At 35.2% G+C, this 19280-nt stretch overlaps 1 protein-coding gene across 10 annotated transcripts in view; it reads right to left on the bottom strand.

The window, feature by feature from the left end:
- The window catches only part of RNF19A (ring finger protein 19A, RBR E3 ubiquitin protein ligase), a 157616-nt gene that overhangs the window by 51742 nt on the left and 86594 nt on the right, over nt 1-19280 (bottom strand). For all 10 annotated transcript variants that reach the window (XM_037802955.1, XM_037802956.1, XM_037802954.1 and 7 more), the window contains 7 exons: nt 18205-18413; nt 10292-10436; nt 9421-9583; nt 5633-5747; nt 4944-5105; nt 1565-1778; nt 260-403 (listed from right to left, as the gene is read on the bottom strand). In XM_037802955.1, the coding sequence (XP_037658883.1) occupies nt 260-403; nt 1565-1778; nt 4944-5105; nt 5633-5747; nt 9421-9583; nt 10292-10436; nt 18205-18413 (1152 nt within the window). The remainder of the gene's footprint in view (nt 1-259; nt 404-1564; nt 1779-4943; nt 5106-5632; nt 5748-9420; nt 9584-10291; nt 10437-18204; nt 18414-19280) is intronic.

Below are 19280 nucleotides of genomic sequence, written 5' to 3' on the forward strand. Positions count from 1 at the left end.
AGCTCTGCCATGATTGGAAAATATTTGTATATACTCTACAATCATTGATATATAAAATATCCCAATTTCAACATTTAAAATCATTAAAAGTTTTTGCCAGCTTTGGCAATCTTTTAACACAATTTCTCACCATTTTCTTTTCCCAGAGAACTTAATAGTTGGTAACCATTATTCACTGATAATTTTGCCTAATGACAAAGATAATTCTATTTAAATTAATTTAAAAATCCTCATGATTTTATAACAATTATTTTCTTACTTGTCCAATGGGATGTAGGAATTCAGAATGGATCCTGCCATTGCTTTGGTGCTGGCATTATCACTAACTGTTCCCAAGCTGACTGTGCCAGACTCTCCACTTAGACTGTACCGTTCTTTCTGTACATCTGCTTGTACTTCCAACCTTGAAAAGGGGAGGAGTACCAGATAAAAACCAAAATAATATATAGTATCACCACCAATATATGTATATTTAAATAATTCAGTTAAGAACCCTAGTAGCAAGAAACTATTTTAGAAACAACTAGAAACATTACTTTTCAAAAAGTCTCCTCTTGTTTGATTATTCATACTCTATCACAGCACACTGAACAATACCAGCCATCCAAATAGAATGGGAAAAATTAGCTATCTGCAAAGTAAAGCAGTAACAAATAACACAAAAACACATAAAAAATTTTAACATATATGATTCATTGTTTTTAGGATGTGGCACTTTGCATGCCATGTTTCAGTGCAAAGTACAAAATGAGAATACATCAACTAGGAAATATGACGGAATCATGAATCAAAAAATTCTAGGCATCTATATTTAATATAACTCCTGTTTAAAAATGTGACTCTTAAGAGATAATATACATGACTATACCTTAAGAAAAGAATTTGTGTTTAAATGCAAACTACCAACAAATAAGATATGATTGATTCAGTCTTTTAATTCATACTCTCCCTCTCCATTAAAACACACACACCCACATAACAATGAAAGCTAATAAACAGAAGTAAAGAATAGTGAACCAAAGAGGAAACAAAGGAAGATAAAAATGTGTTAACTTCTCCCATTTATCCATATGGCTGTGGGTCAATCACTTGTTGAGAATGAAGTAACCATTAACACATAAAAGGACCCAAGCAGACCTCCTGGCCCCAGTTTATGCATTCTCAGATGCCCTGACTCCACCCATTCCCCCAGGCCTTAGCCAATGTCTCATTTCCTAACATCAAGCTAATGGGACCTCCAAAGTTAAGGTCCAGACTTAAGCCTTGCCTCCTCTTCTGCATCCACTGAAGCAGATCCAATACTGACTTATAATGTATGATTCAAAAAGTGCAATGAAAAAAACAGGTAGCTTTTATGGCAGGTGGATATTTTGACAGAAAATTTAAAATCAGTAAATACCTCTTTACTTACCATTTACCAATAAAATTTCAATTTTTAACATTACTATTTTCAACCCTGACCTAGGAAGTTTATATGTAATCATCAATTTGTGTTCTAAATTCTCCTCACCTAATAATTTGTAATTAGCAGAAGGCAAAAACAAAACACATTTCTGTTTCTTACCTGTTAAAACAGTTTACCATGGCACTTCCTGACAGACTCCCTGTTATACTAGCTCCAGCTAGTGCCATGGTGCTAGCCGTTTCACTCAGGTTGTCTCGAATGGCTCCTATTCGATCCATGTGGCTTCCACTTGCACTCAAACTGCCCGTCAGACCACCAACACTTCCCTCCCCTATGCTAGGGTTGTGTCTTGCTTCTGCTACTGAAGTTGTATCTAAATGCAAATATTTAAAGAAACAAGTATGAAATTGTTAATTTCCCCCTTCTTAAATTCCTCCATGATTTCAGATAGGGCATATTATTTATTATATAAAGTACAAAACATACACATGAACAGAAAAGATGTCTAGAGTCAGGGACACTTAACTATGGGGTAAGAGTAAAGGGAAATATCTCAGAGTAGAGCTGAATCATGCATGGACTGGCTCTCAATTTTAAATGGTCACTAATTTTTTCAAACAATACAGAAAATTTAAGAATTCTTTAACGAACCTAGTTGTTGAGTAATTTAGCTGACTTTGGAGGAAAATTAAGTGACAGTTTTCAATAAGAGTGTCATTTATTCTCTAGGCTGATAAGAATGGGCCAAAAGTTAATTTCGAGATACATTCCAAAGTTCCAATTGTCTACAAGCTATTAAAAGATCTGATAATACTATATTCCAATCTTATGTGTACTTTTCACATGCTTTGCATTGGAAGGATTAATTTATTCGCTCTAATATTTGAGTACTTTATATCCAACACTGCTCTAAGCACTGGGGACACACTGAAACAAAGGGACAAACACCCTGCCCTCAAGAACCTTACACTCTAGTTCGGAAGGAGGAAAATGGGGTGTGGAGAGCAACGATTAAAATCAAATGGTGACAAATGCTATGAAGAAAAATAAAACAGAAGGGAGTGTGCCGGTTTCAATGTATTATGTCCCCCAGAAAAAGCCATATTCTTTGATGCAATCTTGTGGGGCAGATGTATCAGTGCTAATTAGATTGGAATCCTTTGAGTGTTTCCATGGAGATGTGACCCACCCAACTGTAGGTGATAACTCTGATGAGATAATTTCCATGGAGGCATGGCCCCACCCATTCAGTGTGGGCTTCATTATTGGAGCAGTATATAAGCTCAGACAGAAGGAGTGAGCTTGCTATAGCCAAGAGGGACACTTTGAAGAATGCACAGGAGCTGAGAGAGTAGCTACAGCTGAGAGACAGTTTGAAGATGGCTGCTGAAAGCAGACTTTTGCTCCAGAGAAACCAAGAGAGGAAAATGCCCCAAGAGCAACTAAGAGTGACATTTTTGAGGAACTGCAGCCTAAAGACGAAAAATGCCCCAAGAGCAACTAAGAATGACATTTTTGAGGAACTGCAGCCTAGAGATGAACGTCCTGGGAGAAAGCCATTTTGAAACCAGAACTCTGGAGGAGATGCCAGCCACGTGCCTTCCCAGCTAACAGAGGCTTTCTGGACACCACTGGCCATCCTCCAGCGAAGGTACCCAACTGTTGATGACTTACCTTGGACACTTTATGGCCTTCAGACTGTAACTGTGTAACCAAATAAACCCCCTTTATAAAAGCCAATCCATTTCTGGTGTTGTGAATTCTGGCAGCATTAGCAAACTACAACAGGGAGTTAAAGTAATGAGGAGTGTGCTATTTGATGTAGTGTGATCAGGGAAGGCCTCTCTGATAAGGTAACACTCTCAAAGGAAGTAAAGGAGTGAGCCATGAAATTATCTAGGGAAAGAGTATTTCAGGAAGGGAAAACTGCAAAGTTTAAAAGCCTAGAAGTGGGAGAGTGCTTGGCATCCTCAAAATCATCAAGGAGGGGTGGTATAAAAAAAGGAGTGTAACAAGAAATGAACTCAGAGACATAACCAGGGCCAGATCATATGGGACCTTAAAGGCTATGATAAGAACACTGGATTTTTAACCCCAGTACACTGTGTTGAGTATGACATAGGAAAGAAATGGTCTGAGAAGTTTCAGAGTTGTCACTTTGGCTGTGCAATGGCATATATTATGAAAGAGCAGTGAAGAGGCTATTCTAATAGACCAGGAAAGAGAATAGTACCCTGGACCAGTGGAATGGCAGTGAAGAGTGTGAGAAGTAGTTAGATTATGGCTAAATAATGAAAAATGAGTAAAACAGAATTTTCTGACTGATCAAATGTAAGTTGTGAGGGGGAGAAGGGAAGTCATCATTAAGTGAAGATTTCTGGCTCAAACAACAGGGAGAATGGAGAAGCTACTTACTGAAGTGACGATGACTGAGGAAAGAATAGGTTTGAGAGGGAAGAGTTTAGCTGTAGACAAATTAAGCTTGAAATTCTTGTTAAGACATTCAAATGCAGATTGAAAAGGAGAGTTAAATATATAAAAGTTTGAAGTTCAGGGGAGACTTCTGGACTATATAAATTTCGGACAGGTCCATCTATATAATATTTAACAGATGAGATGCCTTAGGGAGTAAGAATAGATAAGGAAGAGAAATGTCTGAAATCAAGCCCTGGGAAATTCTAACATTTAGTGATCTGAAGAGGAAAATGAGCCAGAGAACACTGAAAGGGAGTGAAATAAGAGAGATGAGCAGTGGTTTTCTAGAAGACAAGTGAAGAAAGTGTTTTAAGGAGGACATGGCCTACCATGTTATACTAAGGTAAGGTCCAAGAGCTGACCACTGTATTTGGTAATATAGAAGTCACTGGTGACTTTGCTTTGGTGGAATGGTAAAGTTCCTACCCCTGGAGTGGTAGGAACAAAAATCTGTTTCAAGGGAGTTCAAAACAGAATGGGAGGTAAAAGACTGGACATTTATCTTTGCTCGTTTACCTGATTATTTTAAGATAAATTCCTATAACAAGAATTTCTGGAATATAGAATGTGCATTTTTAAAGGTTTACTAATAATACTCTCACTGGCAGACTAAAAGGGCATACTTCTTTACATTCTCATCAGTAAAGTATTTTTATTCTTAATCTCTGCCATTTATTGTAATAATCCACATTTATTTGAATAACACTGGGTTAATGATAGTTTCTATTTATTGGCTACTTGTATTTCTTCTTTTATGAAACACATGCATCTTCATATTCTTTTTGGACTGATCTGTAATGTTTTAGGCAAAATTTAAGATGAAAAGCTTAGGATTTCTAAGACATTACATTCCCTTTGGAGGTTAGGTACCCAGATATATTTCAGGCTCTTTCATCCATAAACCTCTTTCCTCGGCAGTTTGTTTCTCTGATGTACTTCTGGGTTGAATATTATTAGGCTGTAAGAGGAAGGTAATGGAAATTCTAACTTGCATGCTATCTACAGCCTCCCCCACCATCCTTAAATTAATAGCACATTTTATTCCTTTGCTTAAAGGACTTACCTACAGCTGTGTTAGGTCCACCAACATTTATATCATTTTCATCATCAAATTCAATCCTGACTCCTTTTCCATTGCCTGCTGAGACTCCACAACCTCCACTTCGACAGAGAGAAATTGGAACAACGCCATAGACATATGCTAACATAATAGGAACACCAATACCTAAAAGAGAATTAAATTAGTTATTATAAACAAGAAAATATATCACAGAAACATAAGTTTTATAAAATTTTTCAAGAGAAGGGATACAGAGTTTTTGAAAAGTGCTCAAATTCTGCAGACAAGGCTAGAACACTGGATAAAAATGGATTTACCTAGCTGTTAGGGGACACAGCAAATTCAAGGCTCCTGGTCTCTCAGGTGACACACTCAAGGCAAAAAAAATAAGTGATCAAAGTTTTTTTTAAGTGTCAGGGCTTAGAGCTGTATGGGAGAATGGTGGGGGTAATCGGACATTAACAATTCACCAACAACCCTAAAGTAGGCTGGTGAGTCTACAATAATACTTTTAACCAACAGTTACTGAATGAGAGTCTTTCTATAGGCTCAGCCTAAATTAACCTTAAATAAATAAAACTTTAAGTAATCCTCTCATCTTCCACAATATAATGCTTTGTTTTAAAAACCCTTTCACAAAAGTTTAACTCTATAAAATGTGAGGTAGCTAATACTGTTAAGTTTTTTCTTACCTACAGTTACTGCAGCTACTACTGGAGATACGATTACAGACAATGTTACACCACCTGCTATGGCCAAATTCCGTTTGTGCTTTGAAACATCCTTGCCTTCATATCGATTGTGAATCTTGAATTAAAAATAAAAATGAGGGTAAGAAATCAAAGAGAAAACATATTACATATTTTATTTAGATGAAATGGACCTACCGTTGTTAGAAATTGGGTGATTTCTCCATAATTTTATAGTTAAGCGTCCTAATTCAAGGTAAACCTATATTTCTTAAACCATATTCTCACAAATAATTTGCTTATTAATAATTTATTTCTGTAAAAAGACAATGACTTAATAAACTTTACTTTGTGCTTACTTTTAAAACAGTCTTGAGTAAAAGTAGATTTATACTTTTATTCAGGAGAAATATAAATATCTGTTGAGTAAAGGAGAAGGAATTAAGAATATTATTTTCTACATAGTTGTGAGTTGGGAGGTTTGGCCACTAGGATACTTTCAGCATTCCACAGGTTTCTTTCTAATTAAGATTCTTTAAATGAAAAAGAGCTAAAGAGGAATTCCACAATCTTTTTTAAAAATTGACCTTAAAAAGCAATCGTTATAATCAAGCATCATTAACTGGAATTACTTTTCTATCTGTGAAAATTAGATTAAGTTTAGCTTTCACACACGGTGGGGGTAGCTCAGGGGAATGGCAGAGGGTCAAGAAGCCAAGCTATAATCGGTGGGCAGTCCTCCTGTTTATCCACCCACTGTCCTTGCAAGATGAAAACAGGGGGGAGGGGGGGCGAGGGGAGGTGCTGAAGTTCCTAAATAGCTTCATTAGTTGTTAACAAACTAGCTCAGACTGGCTTTGCAGTTAAAGAAGAAAGGAAAGAGGGGTGGAGACTTGTTTCAAATGTTTCAAGTTTGCTCCAGACTTTTTTCAAACGTTTCCAATTTGGGCGGGCTGCATGTTTCAAATTTGCACAGGCTAGTTAGGCCAGTCCAATAGAATGTAACCTCTGAAGTATCCAGCCACTGGAGAAACAGGGGAGGGACTTGCAAGTTAGGCATAGGGAATAAATATCGCTGGGTCTATTGTTCTGTGCGCCAATCCCCCACATTTTGGTTGGAGGGCTGCAAGATCGTGAATAAATTCTTTTCTTCTCCACAATTGGGTGAGCATTTATTCCTTTTTAGGAATAGTGCCTGTTTCTCACATATCAGATCCCTTTTTGTGAAGAAAAATATTATCGAAGAACTTGGGATCATGATTCTCATTTATAGCTCACAGTATATGGGTGGAGAGAAAAAAAAGAGAATAAACAATGGTTGCCAGAGGACAGAAGTTGGATCTATTCAGCAGCTTTGTACAGTACAGGTGTATTTTAACTTAATACCACCATAAAATTAGCTTGCAAAGAATTATATTATCTGAACTTTGGGAAATAGTATGGTCTCTTTGTTCTCCTGGTTTACAAAGGCTAAAAAATGTACTTAAAAATGTTTTTAAAAGTACATTTTTTTCCTTTATTGCAAGACAGATTCAAAACACCGACTCAAAAGAGTACAGGTAGTCTCTAAAATAAAATACCTGATATAAACAACATTATAAGAGGTTCAATAAAACAACCTGTTGTTATGTTGTTATTTTGAAGGCTGTAAAGTACAATAAGCTGTGTAGGATATATTAAATAGTGAAAAAGTTGGTTAAGAAAGGCAAGGGAACAAGGAACATATATTTCCTTGTCAAAATTCTGTTTCCCAACATTGACTATATGTTCTCAGTAAACAAGCCTCTGTAGTTCCCTAAATACTCCAAGCAGGCAGAGATGGCAGACTTTCCTAAGATACCTTTCACTATCCCTCAGTACTATCACTAACTCCTGCTGCTCCCCACTTCTATTCTTGGGAAATTCAACACTGAACCAGAGAGGAGCCAAAGCGACAAACTGATGAGACAGACTTAACAAAAGCAGGCTGCCCACAGAATGGAATCTTCCAGAAAATTTTACATCCTCAAGAACCAATATTCAATAATAGTAATCACATCCTCCAACAATTTTTTATTCAACTTAATTTGTTCCATTTTACTATTTTTGCCACATTTTCTATTTTCATTATAAACAAAGGCTCAGCTTTTAGGTACTTCTCAACATAACAGGTTTCCCTGGGCTGTTGTGGATCCCTAAATACCACTGAGAAGATTGTTTCAATGGAAAAACAATTCATTCACTTGCAACTGGGTACATGTTTGAAAAAAAGGAGACCTGTAATTATACCCAAGATTTGAACAATGAGGTAAATAATCTCTCCTCTATAAATTATTTGTGGGTAGGTGCATTACACCAGTCTCTCTCTCTCTTCTACTTCAAGTGTCTGAAAAAACAGTTTTGTTTTCAGCAAAATCTTGTTTTAGATAGCTACATAAAAAATTATTATAATCAGATTGCTACTATATTTGGGACTTTAGAAAGTTTAAGTTTAGTTACCTAAACCTTTCTGAAATAAACATTTGGCTCATAAATATCTATGTCTATCCTTGGTCCCAAAGGTAATTTTTTAAAAAATATGTTAGTATTGTTCTGATTATAAAAATAATATATGTTGAAATTTTTAAAAATTGGCTGTTATATGGCAGAGGATCAGCTTTCTTCTAAGTGAGGTCCTAAAATTCGCAAGTACAATTAAAGGAAACTATTTAAAGGGAAGCATTTTCTGACTCAACATAAGAATTTTATAACAGTTAGAAAATTCTCCAGACAATAGAATGAGCTGCCTCATGATTTAGTGGTTTCCCCATCATTGGAAGTACCCAAATGACTAGAATGAAATTACCAGGGGTCTTATACAAAGAATTCATGCATCTGAGTTCAAATCCCAGTTCAACTTCTTTCTGTATAATTGAAGATAAATCACATGAACTTTTCTAAGCCTCAATAGTCCAATACATGAATTCAAGAGTAAAACACCTATTTGAAAGGTTGCTGTTTGGTTAAAATTAGTCAAAATACATTAAACATATACCATATAAGTGAGGTTTAGTTACCATACTATTAAGTTTAGTTACCTATTTTTTTATTTCTATCCTTTTTTTCTGTTAGGTAGCATGTTAAGATTAAATACTTTCTAAAATCACTTCTCAATTCCAAGATTATATTAATTTAGACAGCAGACTTCTTAATCATAACATAAATTGTTTCCATAGTCATTCAAAAAAGAATTATTTACTTAGCTAATGAATTATATATATATCATTGAGTATAGGCCAGTTGTAATCATTAATAATTATTGGTATTTGGACTTTGACAAACATGTTGGAATATGCAAAACAGCATATCTACTAATAGCAGTAACCCAAGTGAAAAAGAGCTTTGGATTGAAGTAGGAAACAATTCAGGAACTAGCAAATTATTCTTTGCCTGAGGGCATGTGGTATAAATTTTATTTAGCTATTAACTTTACTAAAAAGATCCTATAGACCTGACTTTACAAGGATATGCCCATAAGATAAATGTTAGGTATGTATACTTCAATATTTTATGCTTAAAGTTGGTTTATAGTGCAAATGTATTAAAGTTTTCAGATTCAGATAATTTTAAAGGTCTACTTTTTAATGCATACAAATAAGCCTGCCAAACACTGAAAACTTACTATCCTATGAAAAAATGGTAACTGATTTATACTGAATAAACTAAAAATGACATTTGTCTTAAAAAAAACAAACAAAACACATCAACCCTAAAGGGATGCACTTACAGAGTTAGAATAAGATAATGAATCAACAAGGAATTATGTATTTTACCTTCCGGCCCACATATACAGGAATGCCAATAATCATTGCAGGGATAGCAATGCCAGCTATTAAAGCAATTCCTACAGGAGCACCAACAAGTGTTCCTAGCTGCCACAAAATTTTCTTCTTTCGGCTCCAGGGTTTCTTGCCCCAAAAAGTACATCCTGATGGACTAACGTAAAAAAAATTACATTAAATAACTGCTGCAAAACATCATGACAACAAATTATTATAATATATATTAAGGCAACAACTCTAAAAGAAGACTTCCATACTTAGGAGTCAGGGTATTTTTTTCCTTTCTTTGAAATTTTACATAATCAAAAGCCAAAAAATTAAGGTAGAAACCACCATAAATTATATTAAAGGGATAACTGATAACTGGGATTCATGTTAAAAATTTACGCCTAGTCCTCCATTACCCTCAAAACCTTTAACTTGTTTTTGAAGAATAAATTAGTGAAAAAATCTAAATGTTTATTTTATACCTGTTTTAGGCATATAATTATCTGATTTTACCATAAATTCACTTTGTGGTCTAAATGAAGGAATCTTATACATGAGAAAACTAAATGGAACTGCTTATGACCTAGCATAAATTACATGGGGCATTAAATATAAGCCTTACAGCTTAATAAAAACAAAAATAAATTAAGAAATTTCCATTTTCTATTTTTGACCTGTTATTAATCCCAAATAACTAGCACAGTAACTTGGTTCCTTTTAAATTTATGTAACTAGATTAAAACAGATCTCTTTAAGTAAGTTATAAATCCCAACTTCAAAAATGCCTTAGGGTAATACTTTTCCCCAAAAAAGCCCCTTTGTCTAACAATAGAAAATTATATTTAGATATAAATAGCTTCTTCTATAAACTTACCTTAAATAATGTAAATCTGAGATTTCTTTCATACACAACCAACAAAACTCACAACCACAAACAGCACATGTCATGTGATTGCAGCTTCCATCATTCATCTTTATTATATAAGCAGCGCATCGTGGACATGGCTTTATATCATCAGCTTTTAGGAAAATAGAGAGCATGTTTAGTATGTAAAATTGGCCTAAAAGCAACAATTCCAAGATTGATACTGACTGTAGTACTACCAAAAAAATTTCCAACAATTTTTGTTAACAGATAGCTTTAACCTGCTATTGTTAGCACATAAAGCATTTTTCTTTCTTTCTGAAAAAGGAAACATATTTTACATTAAAATTTCAAACTGCAAATATTTTTCAGAGACAGTAGCAGAAAATGAGAACAAAGAATAAAGAATAACAAAAGAACAGTTAAAAAAAAAAAAAAAAAAAGTAGAACCAAGGCAGCCCAAGGCAAACCGTGAACTAAATGAAGTTTGTCTTTATCCCTACTCCATAGCTGCTTTCTCTGGGTAGCATTTGTGTTCTGGAACTTTTCTAACCATCTCTACATAATTAAAATGCAATAAATAGGGTGGGGCAAGATGGCGGCATAGAGAGGAGTGGAAGCTAAGTAGTCTCCCTGGAACAACTACAAAAAAAACAGAAACAACTAGCAAATAATCCAGAATAACTGGGGGGGGACAAACAAGACCATCCACTCATCATACACCAACCTGAATTGGGAGGAATGCCTGAGAACACAGCATAAAACCTGTAAGTAAAACCTGCGGATCCAAGTCGTGAGAACTCCTCCCCCATAGCCCGAGGTGCAAAGCCTCGTGGTGCCAGAGAGAAGCTCTCTCCCAGCAAGCGAATATAGTTCAGCTGAGCTCCAACCGGGGTTTTAAGTAGCGAGTGTGAACTGCTCACTACAGGTAGGCATCCCCAAAAAACAGACAGAGGCTTTGGGTGACAACTGACCTGGGAGAGCCGGAGGGTCACCTTGGACTGGGTCTGAAGGGGACTATCTGTTTCTTTTTTGGCTCAGTGGAGAAAGCCCCAGTCATTTTCAGTTACCAGGGCTGTGACTCGGGGAAGGGTGGAGACAGCACAAGCAGAGAGAGAGACCATTGAAATGCTAATGACCTTCACCTGGGGGGTCTGTCTTCTCTAGGAGGAAAGGGGTGGGGCCCTTTCCATTCAGAACCAGACCCCAGAGCCTGGGGGAACACGGCCATACCTCCTCACACCAGTCAAGAATTATAGGCTAACAGGCATCACCTGCTGGGCAGAAAAGCACAGTGAACTGAGGCATCAAAGGGTGGAGCAATTTTCTAAGACATACCCGCAGGGAAACCAGATACTGAATATTTCTTCCCTCTGGGACCTGAGCCTGTTCTGGTCTGGGAAAACCTGATTTGGATAACCATGGAAACCATGCCTAGACAACAGAAAATTACAACCTACACTAAGAAAAACAAACTTATGGCCCAGTCAAAGGAACAAACGTACACTTCAACTGAGATACAGGAATTTAAACAACTAATGCTAAATCAAATCAAAAAGTTTAGAGAAGATATTGCAAAAGAGATAGAGGCTGTAAAGGAAACACTGGGCATATATATGGCAGAAATCAAAAGTTCAAAAAAACAACTAGTAGAATCTATGGAAATGAAAGACACAACACAAGAGATGAAAGACACAATGGAAACATACAACAGCAGATCTCAAGAGGCAGAAGAAGACACTCAGGAACTGGAGAACAAAACACCTGAAAGCCTACATGCAAAGGAGCAGATGGAGAAAATGAAAAAATATGAGCAACGTCTCCGGGAACTCAAGGATGAAACAAGGTACAATAATGTACATATCATTGGTGTCCCAGAAGGAGAAGAGAAGGGAAACGGGGCAGAAGCAATAATAGAGGAAAGAATTAATGAAAATTTCCCATCTCTTATGAAAGACATAAAATTACAGATCCAAGAAGCGCAGCATACTCCAAAAAGAAGAGATATGAATAGGGCTACGCCAAGACACTTAATAATCAGATTATCAAATGTCAAAGACAAAGAGAGAATCCTGAAAGCAGCAAGAGAAAAGTGATCCATTACATACAAAGGAAGCTTAATAAGACTATGTGCGGATCTCTCAGCAGAAACCATGGAGGCAAGAAGGAAGTGGTGTGATATATTTAAGATACTGAAAGAGAAAAACCGCCAACCAAGAATCCTATATCCAGCAAAGCTGTCCTTCAAATATGAGGGAGAGCTCAAAATATTTTCTGACAAACAGACAATGAGAGACTTTGTGAACAAGACACCTGCCCTACAGGAAATACTAAAGGCAGCACTACAGGGTGATAGAAGACAGGAGTGCATGGTTTGGAACACAATTTTGGGAGATGGTAGCACAACAATGTAAGTACACTGAACAAAGGTAACTATGAATACGGTTGAGAGAGGAAGGTGGGAAGCATGTGAGACACCACAAGAAAGGAGGAAAGATAAAGACTGGGACTGTGTAACTTGGTGAAATCTAGAGTATTCAACAATTGTGATAAAATGTACAAATATGTTCTTGTACAAGGGAGAACAAGCAAATGTCAACCTTGCAAGGTGTTAAAAATGGGGAGGCATTGGGGGAGGGATGCAATCAGCATAAACTAGAGACTGTAACTAATAGAATCATTGTATTATGCTTCCTTTAATGTAACAAAGGTGATATACCAAGGTAAATGCAGATAAGAGGGGGGGATAGGGGAGGCATGTTAGACACTTGACATTGGTGGTATTGTCTGATTCTTTATTCTACCTTGATTTAAGGTTATTTTTCCTTTTGCTGCTTCCTAGCTGTCATTCTTTTTTCCTCTTTCTTTTGCCTGTCTACCTTCTTTGACTCTCCCTCCTGCCTTGTGGAAGAAATGCAGATGCCCTTATATAGATAGTGGTGAAGGTAGTGAACACATAAATGTATGACCATGCAGAGAACCATTGATTATTTACTTGGGATGGAATGTATGGTGAGTGAATAAAACCATATTAAAAAAAAAAAATGGGTTGATGACAAAACCTTGGGGGCAATATACTGAGTGAAATAAGCCAGACACATAAGGACAATTATTGCAGGGTCTCACTGATAGGAATTAATTATAATATGTAAACTCATAGACATGAAATATAAGGTACCAAGATACAGGACAAAGCTTAAGAATGGGGAGTGGTTGCTTAGTATGAGCAGAATGTTCAATTAGGATGAACTTAAATGTTTGGAAATGAACAGGGTTGTTGGTAGCAAGATGTGAGAATAACTAACAGCACCGAATGGTGTGTGAATGAGGTGGAAAGGGGAAGCTCAGAGTCATATAGGTCACCAGAAGGAAAGTTGGAGGTCAAAAGATGGGAATGTATAAAACTGAATCCTATGGTGGGCAATGTCCATGATCAACTGTACAAATACTAGAAATCGCTTCCATGAACCAGAACAAATGTATGACAATACAATTAGAAGTTAATAACACAGGGGCATATAGGGAAGAACTATATACCTATTGCAAACTATATACTACAGTTAGTAGTATTTCAACATTTTTTCATAAACAGTAACAAATGTACTATATTAATACTACAAGTCAACAATTGAGGGGGGTTGGTTAGGGATAGGGGAGGATTAGAGTTTCCTTTTCTTTTTTTCTTTTTTCATCTTTCACTTTATTTCTTGTCTGGAGTAATGAAAAGTTTCTAAAAATTGAACAAAAATTAAGTGTGATGGATGCACAGCTGTATGAGGGTACCCAGGGGCAAGTGATTGTACACTTTGGATCTTTGGATAATTGTATAGTATCTGAACAATCTCAATAAAAATGAAAAATAAATAAATAAATAAAAACAAAAAAATGTAATAACTATTTTGTATACTAGTCCTTTAGTGAATGAACACTAATAGGAAGTGACAATCAGATATTGATATGAAGCACTATATACAAAGTACTATGAGTTCATTTCTCTTTTTAAGTAACATCAACTATAGCCACTGGAAAAACTACAAGATGGACCTTACAAAGAATCAGTACCCAGAATAAAAGAGAAGAGGTAGTAAGTTAAGGAAGAGATATGGTTATAAATGCTAGACAGTGGAAAACAGTTTCAGAATTAACACAACCACTGTTACTTATGACCATGTAATGACTGTTTTTAATTTTCTTTGTCATTTTGATTCAAGTGCTGAAATGCTGATGAGTACATGTTCCTTGTATAGCAATCTGGCTATAATGCCCAAAAGTGCCACATCAAAATCAAGCGGTAAATAACTTTAGGAATCATTGACACAAAATATAAATTATCTCAAATTATCCAACCATTTTGAACCACTTTGGCATCTATTTAAATAGAAAACTGTAATTATTTTACTCTTACTAATACATGGTATAATACACAACCAGCTGTATTTCCTAATGACACAGTTAAAAAGTTATTTATAGCACTAACCACTGAATTCAAGTATTTGTCCACTATTATTTTTTAAGCATTAAGCTCTATTCTATTCTCCTTTCTACAAGTTTTATGGTCAAGTTTTACCTGTGCTTTATCAGTGAATTCAGGTTTCCTTAGTGCTTCTTCTATGGCCAAAACTGTTTTTTAACTTAAGAACTGGCCAATGCTCACAATTAGTGTTTTAACGATTCAAGCAATTTTGAGCAAACTGACTTTATGCAGCCAGACCAAGACAAATGATAATTACTAGAATATAAAAATTAAAAATATCCATAAGTCATGATTAAATGATCCAGAGAACACAGTCTGCATTAAAAAGTATTTAATATTAGGGCATGAATGAAAAAATGTTGGCTTTTATACATGATATAACATCTACTACATCATATTAAAGAAATGCTAATACTATCTGCATAAGTGGAATATTAATTGATAAACTTCTTCATTCCAGTGTATGCTCAAATAGTAGATATCCTAATTAAAGTTAGGAATAAAGAGATTCAGGCTTTGACTCTGATACCAAACTGAAAGATGATACCCCTATTTATTCTTAAGGTTCTAAAAACATAAAACGGCCTGTTAATATGCTAAGATTACATGTTAGAGAACTGGCACAATAAGCAACGTACTTGTGAGGACTCAGAGCCTGGGGCCCTGTCCCTCCTCCATTACTGACCTGCAGCTGCCTACATGACCAGGCAACCAGGAGCTCCACCCCCCCTGGGGGAAAGCATTAAAACTTCCCTCCCCTGATCACTATTAGTAACCAAATCTTGTGAGAAACTCCATTGTCACAAACCTTTAATAAGCAACTCCCCACCTTGGCACACCCCCTCACCCCAACCCCCCAGTCTCTCTCTCTCTCTGCAGAATGGCAGAACACTGCCTTCACTCTCCGCACCGACCGCCATAGCCATTGGGATGTCTTGTTTTGTAAATCCCTAATTAAATTCATGGGTAACTCCATGCCAGGTGTGTTCTTTGGTCTTGGGGCTAATCTAGGTTGGAACAGTATTTTTGTTGTCTCTTTATATATCTGTAACCACATATTTTTACACTCTGTATAACTTATGTCTCTACGAAAGCCTGTTTTGTCTACTTTTGTCTCTCCTTAAACTAGCAAATCAGAAAAAAAATGCACTGTATGTATTATATAAAGATATTTCTATCAAAAAAGTCTCAAAATGTAAAAATCATAAGTGAAATTGTTTTGCTGATTAAACAACCAATCCTCCATTTCCCAAGAAATAATCCCACAGCTCTGTTATATTTTTTTTAAACGTTTCTCACACTTATAAAGTGTCTTGCAAAGCTTCTGCCTTTTTTGAAAACTATACTTCTGTTTGTTTACTGTTAAAATATGGGTCAGTTGTATTAAGAAAAAACAACAGGTTACAAAACACTGTGTTCTCAAAATGCGTTTTAAATTCAAACCTTCTCACCCCCTCCAAGACCACCTACCACTCAAGTTACCTGTAAGGACTCGGGACATAACGTAACAGTGGTTATCGGTTAGGGTGGTAATGGTAGGGGACAGAGGTGGGGTGGGGACTCCATTAAATATTTTACTTTTACAAATAGGAAAAAAATATAGTAACAAATTAAAGAAAAAAAGTGGTTCATTTAAAATGTAACAAGATGTGCATAAACCCCCCAGTACTATAAGGGTCTCATAAAGACAAACAAAAAAAGCATTGTAGATAAAAATGCATATACTTTAAATCTAGATTTTCACAACTATGAGAAGATTTTTAAATAAAAACGGAACAAATTCCAAATGAGGCTTATTTTTTTAAATAATCACTTTAGGAGGCTATATTTATTCTAACAATGCTACTATTTGGCGCAAATCTTTTGGAAGTTTCTCACTGAGAATCACCTTCAAAGCTACTGTACACACAAAAAAATCATTCTCATGATCATACAGTCACATCTTAGTTTGGCTCTTCCCAAAACCAGAGATTCAATCTCGCATGATACTCTAGTTGTTAGACTTAATTTCAAAGAACTTTTGGTCCTTCCCCCAAATCAAACTGACATTAAGAGTAATTTAAGAGACTATATTAGAATCTAAAGGTTAGGAAAATAAGGACTTCCAGGATAAAACTGCTAAAATTAAACATAAAACCTCCCATGGTGACTACTTTGAAGTCAACCAATATTCATTTGATGACTAAATGGTGATGTTTATTCAAAAAATAACACAAGCCATCGTTTAGTCATTTTTTTTAAATGATGGTCCAGGCATACTCAAATATATATATACCTCTAACAGGTAACTATGGTTTTCCTGAGTTCCCCTACCTCATGTAGCCAGAGCATTTGGCTGAAATGTCTCAATCCTAAGGAAGTAGTATTAGTATCTTCATTGTACAGATGAGGCAAGTAACTTGCTCAGGATCACACAAAGAGTAAGCGGAGAAGCTGGGATTCGAATCTAGGGTGTCTGATTCAGAATCCATTCTCTTCTTCTATGTATGTCTATGTGTCCTGTGACTAATAAATATCCACCCCAATTTAGAGAAGTGGGATATAATTTTCAAGTGGACCACGCAATAGCTACTACTAACTCCTCAGGAGACAGTTTAGGTCTTTTTTGAATTGCTTTTGAACCTGTATTTACAAACTATACTATTCCAACCCAAATCTTCAAGAGAAGAAATGGAAACAAGTTAGCCAATGACCAAGCATGCAAATCCAAATATATTACAAAATACTGTTGAATTTTCCATGTTAAAGTTTAATAAAACTTTTTTTTCCTAGTAGCATATAGTAAGTGATTGCTCAATGCACTGCTGGTAGGAATATAAATTATTTCTCATTTCTGTATTTTCCAAGTTTGTATCTTTCAAATCAGCAAGAAAAATAAATATTGGTCTGAAATGGGTTGAAATTTCAATAAATAATGAAAAGTCTGTGAATGCAAAATACTAATTTTTGAAATTTTAATTCAAAGAACATTAAGATGCTGAGAAAAAAATTAATTTTTTTAGACTTATGAGATGTACACATTGTGCATGTATAGATAGATCCCCAGATAATTTAAAATTTATGGTCAAAGACACCTTAAAGTGCTTGCTGTCTAACCTGCCAAGGTATGATTTTGTATCCTTGATCATGGGTTTGGATGAGACTTCCAAGTAAAAAAAAATGTATTTCACAAAATATGTAAAAGAAAAACATTCCAAGATAATGAATATTGCTTTAAATCTGTAAATTATATTTACACAATTATTCATTTTTATTTTTGTCAATAAAATCTGTCTAATCTCAATACCACTTTCTTCCACAGAAAAGAATGCCAGAACATAAAATCACTTTCGAAAATTGAAGGGAGAGCAGGGGAAGACAGTACCTGAACACTTTATTTTTATTTTTTTATTAAAATAACTACTGTTCTGTGTCAAATATTTTATTAGTGAAAATTAGACATAAATACCTGCTGCTCCAGACTCTTGACTATAACTAATGGATGAAGAACGTATAGTTCTCAGACGTAAACTCTGGGCTCTCTCTTGTCGGGCAGCATCACATGTCTGGTTGGGGTGCCAAATCTGTTTACAGTGGTAGCAAAACTCTGTTCCACAACCTTCTCGCCCACAAGTTAATTTTGGACAGCTGGCACATCCAAATGCTATCACAGCATATCTTTAAGGAACAAGAAAAAAGATTTTTAAAATGTGACAGAAAATAAGAGATATATTCATTAACTAAAATAATTATCCAACTAAAATGGTATTCCTGAAAAACATTTTCTATTTATATATCAGCAAATAGTTATAAACCCTAACACAATCTCACTAATACAAAAATGGGGGGAAAAAATGAACATTTCACAAATGAAGTCAAATGGCTAGAAAACATGTTAAAACTTCAACTTTTAAACACTCAAATGTGGTGGAATATGATGAAATGACATGTCAACATATTCTGATACCCCTGTTTTTGAAAACTATTTGACAAGGTCTATTAGAAGATCTAAAAAGTCTTTGATACCATAATCCTTCATCTAGAAGTCCACCACTGAGGAATTCTAAACATATGGTTAAAAAAAAAAAAAACAAAAAAACTAGATTCTATGGAGTGTGAATATAGCTCAATAAAAATGCATTAAAAAAAAAATCCTAAATTATCAACAACAGAAAAATCATCTGAGAAACTAACACAGTCATTTAATAGATTATACAGTTCTAATATTTTCAAAGCAATTCTAGGATACTAGGGAATATTCATAATATGCTAAGTATAAAAAACAGCATACCAAACTATATACAGCCTAATCCCATTTTTTAGAAATTGCATTAAATTAATAATACATGCACACAGAAAAGACTAGATGGAATCTTTAACAGTGGTTTTTGTGGTATTAGGGTTTTAATTTTCTTTCTTATGCATTTATACATTTCTGATTTTTCACAATTACGTGTTTATAATCAGAAAAATTTTTCTAAAAAAGATGATCGATTTAAAAATGTAATGAATATGAATCAGGTGCATCATAAATTTTGTGATTAT

Source organism: Choloepus didactylus, chromosome 14 (genome assembly GCF_015220235.1).
Source record: "Choloepus didactylus isolate mChoDid1 chromosome 14, mChoDid1.pri, whole genome shotgun sequence".
Classification (NCBI taxonomy): domain Eukaryota; kingdom Metazoa; phylum Chordata; class Mammalia; order Pilosa; family Megalonychidae; genus Choloepus; species Choloepus didactylus.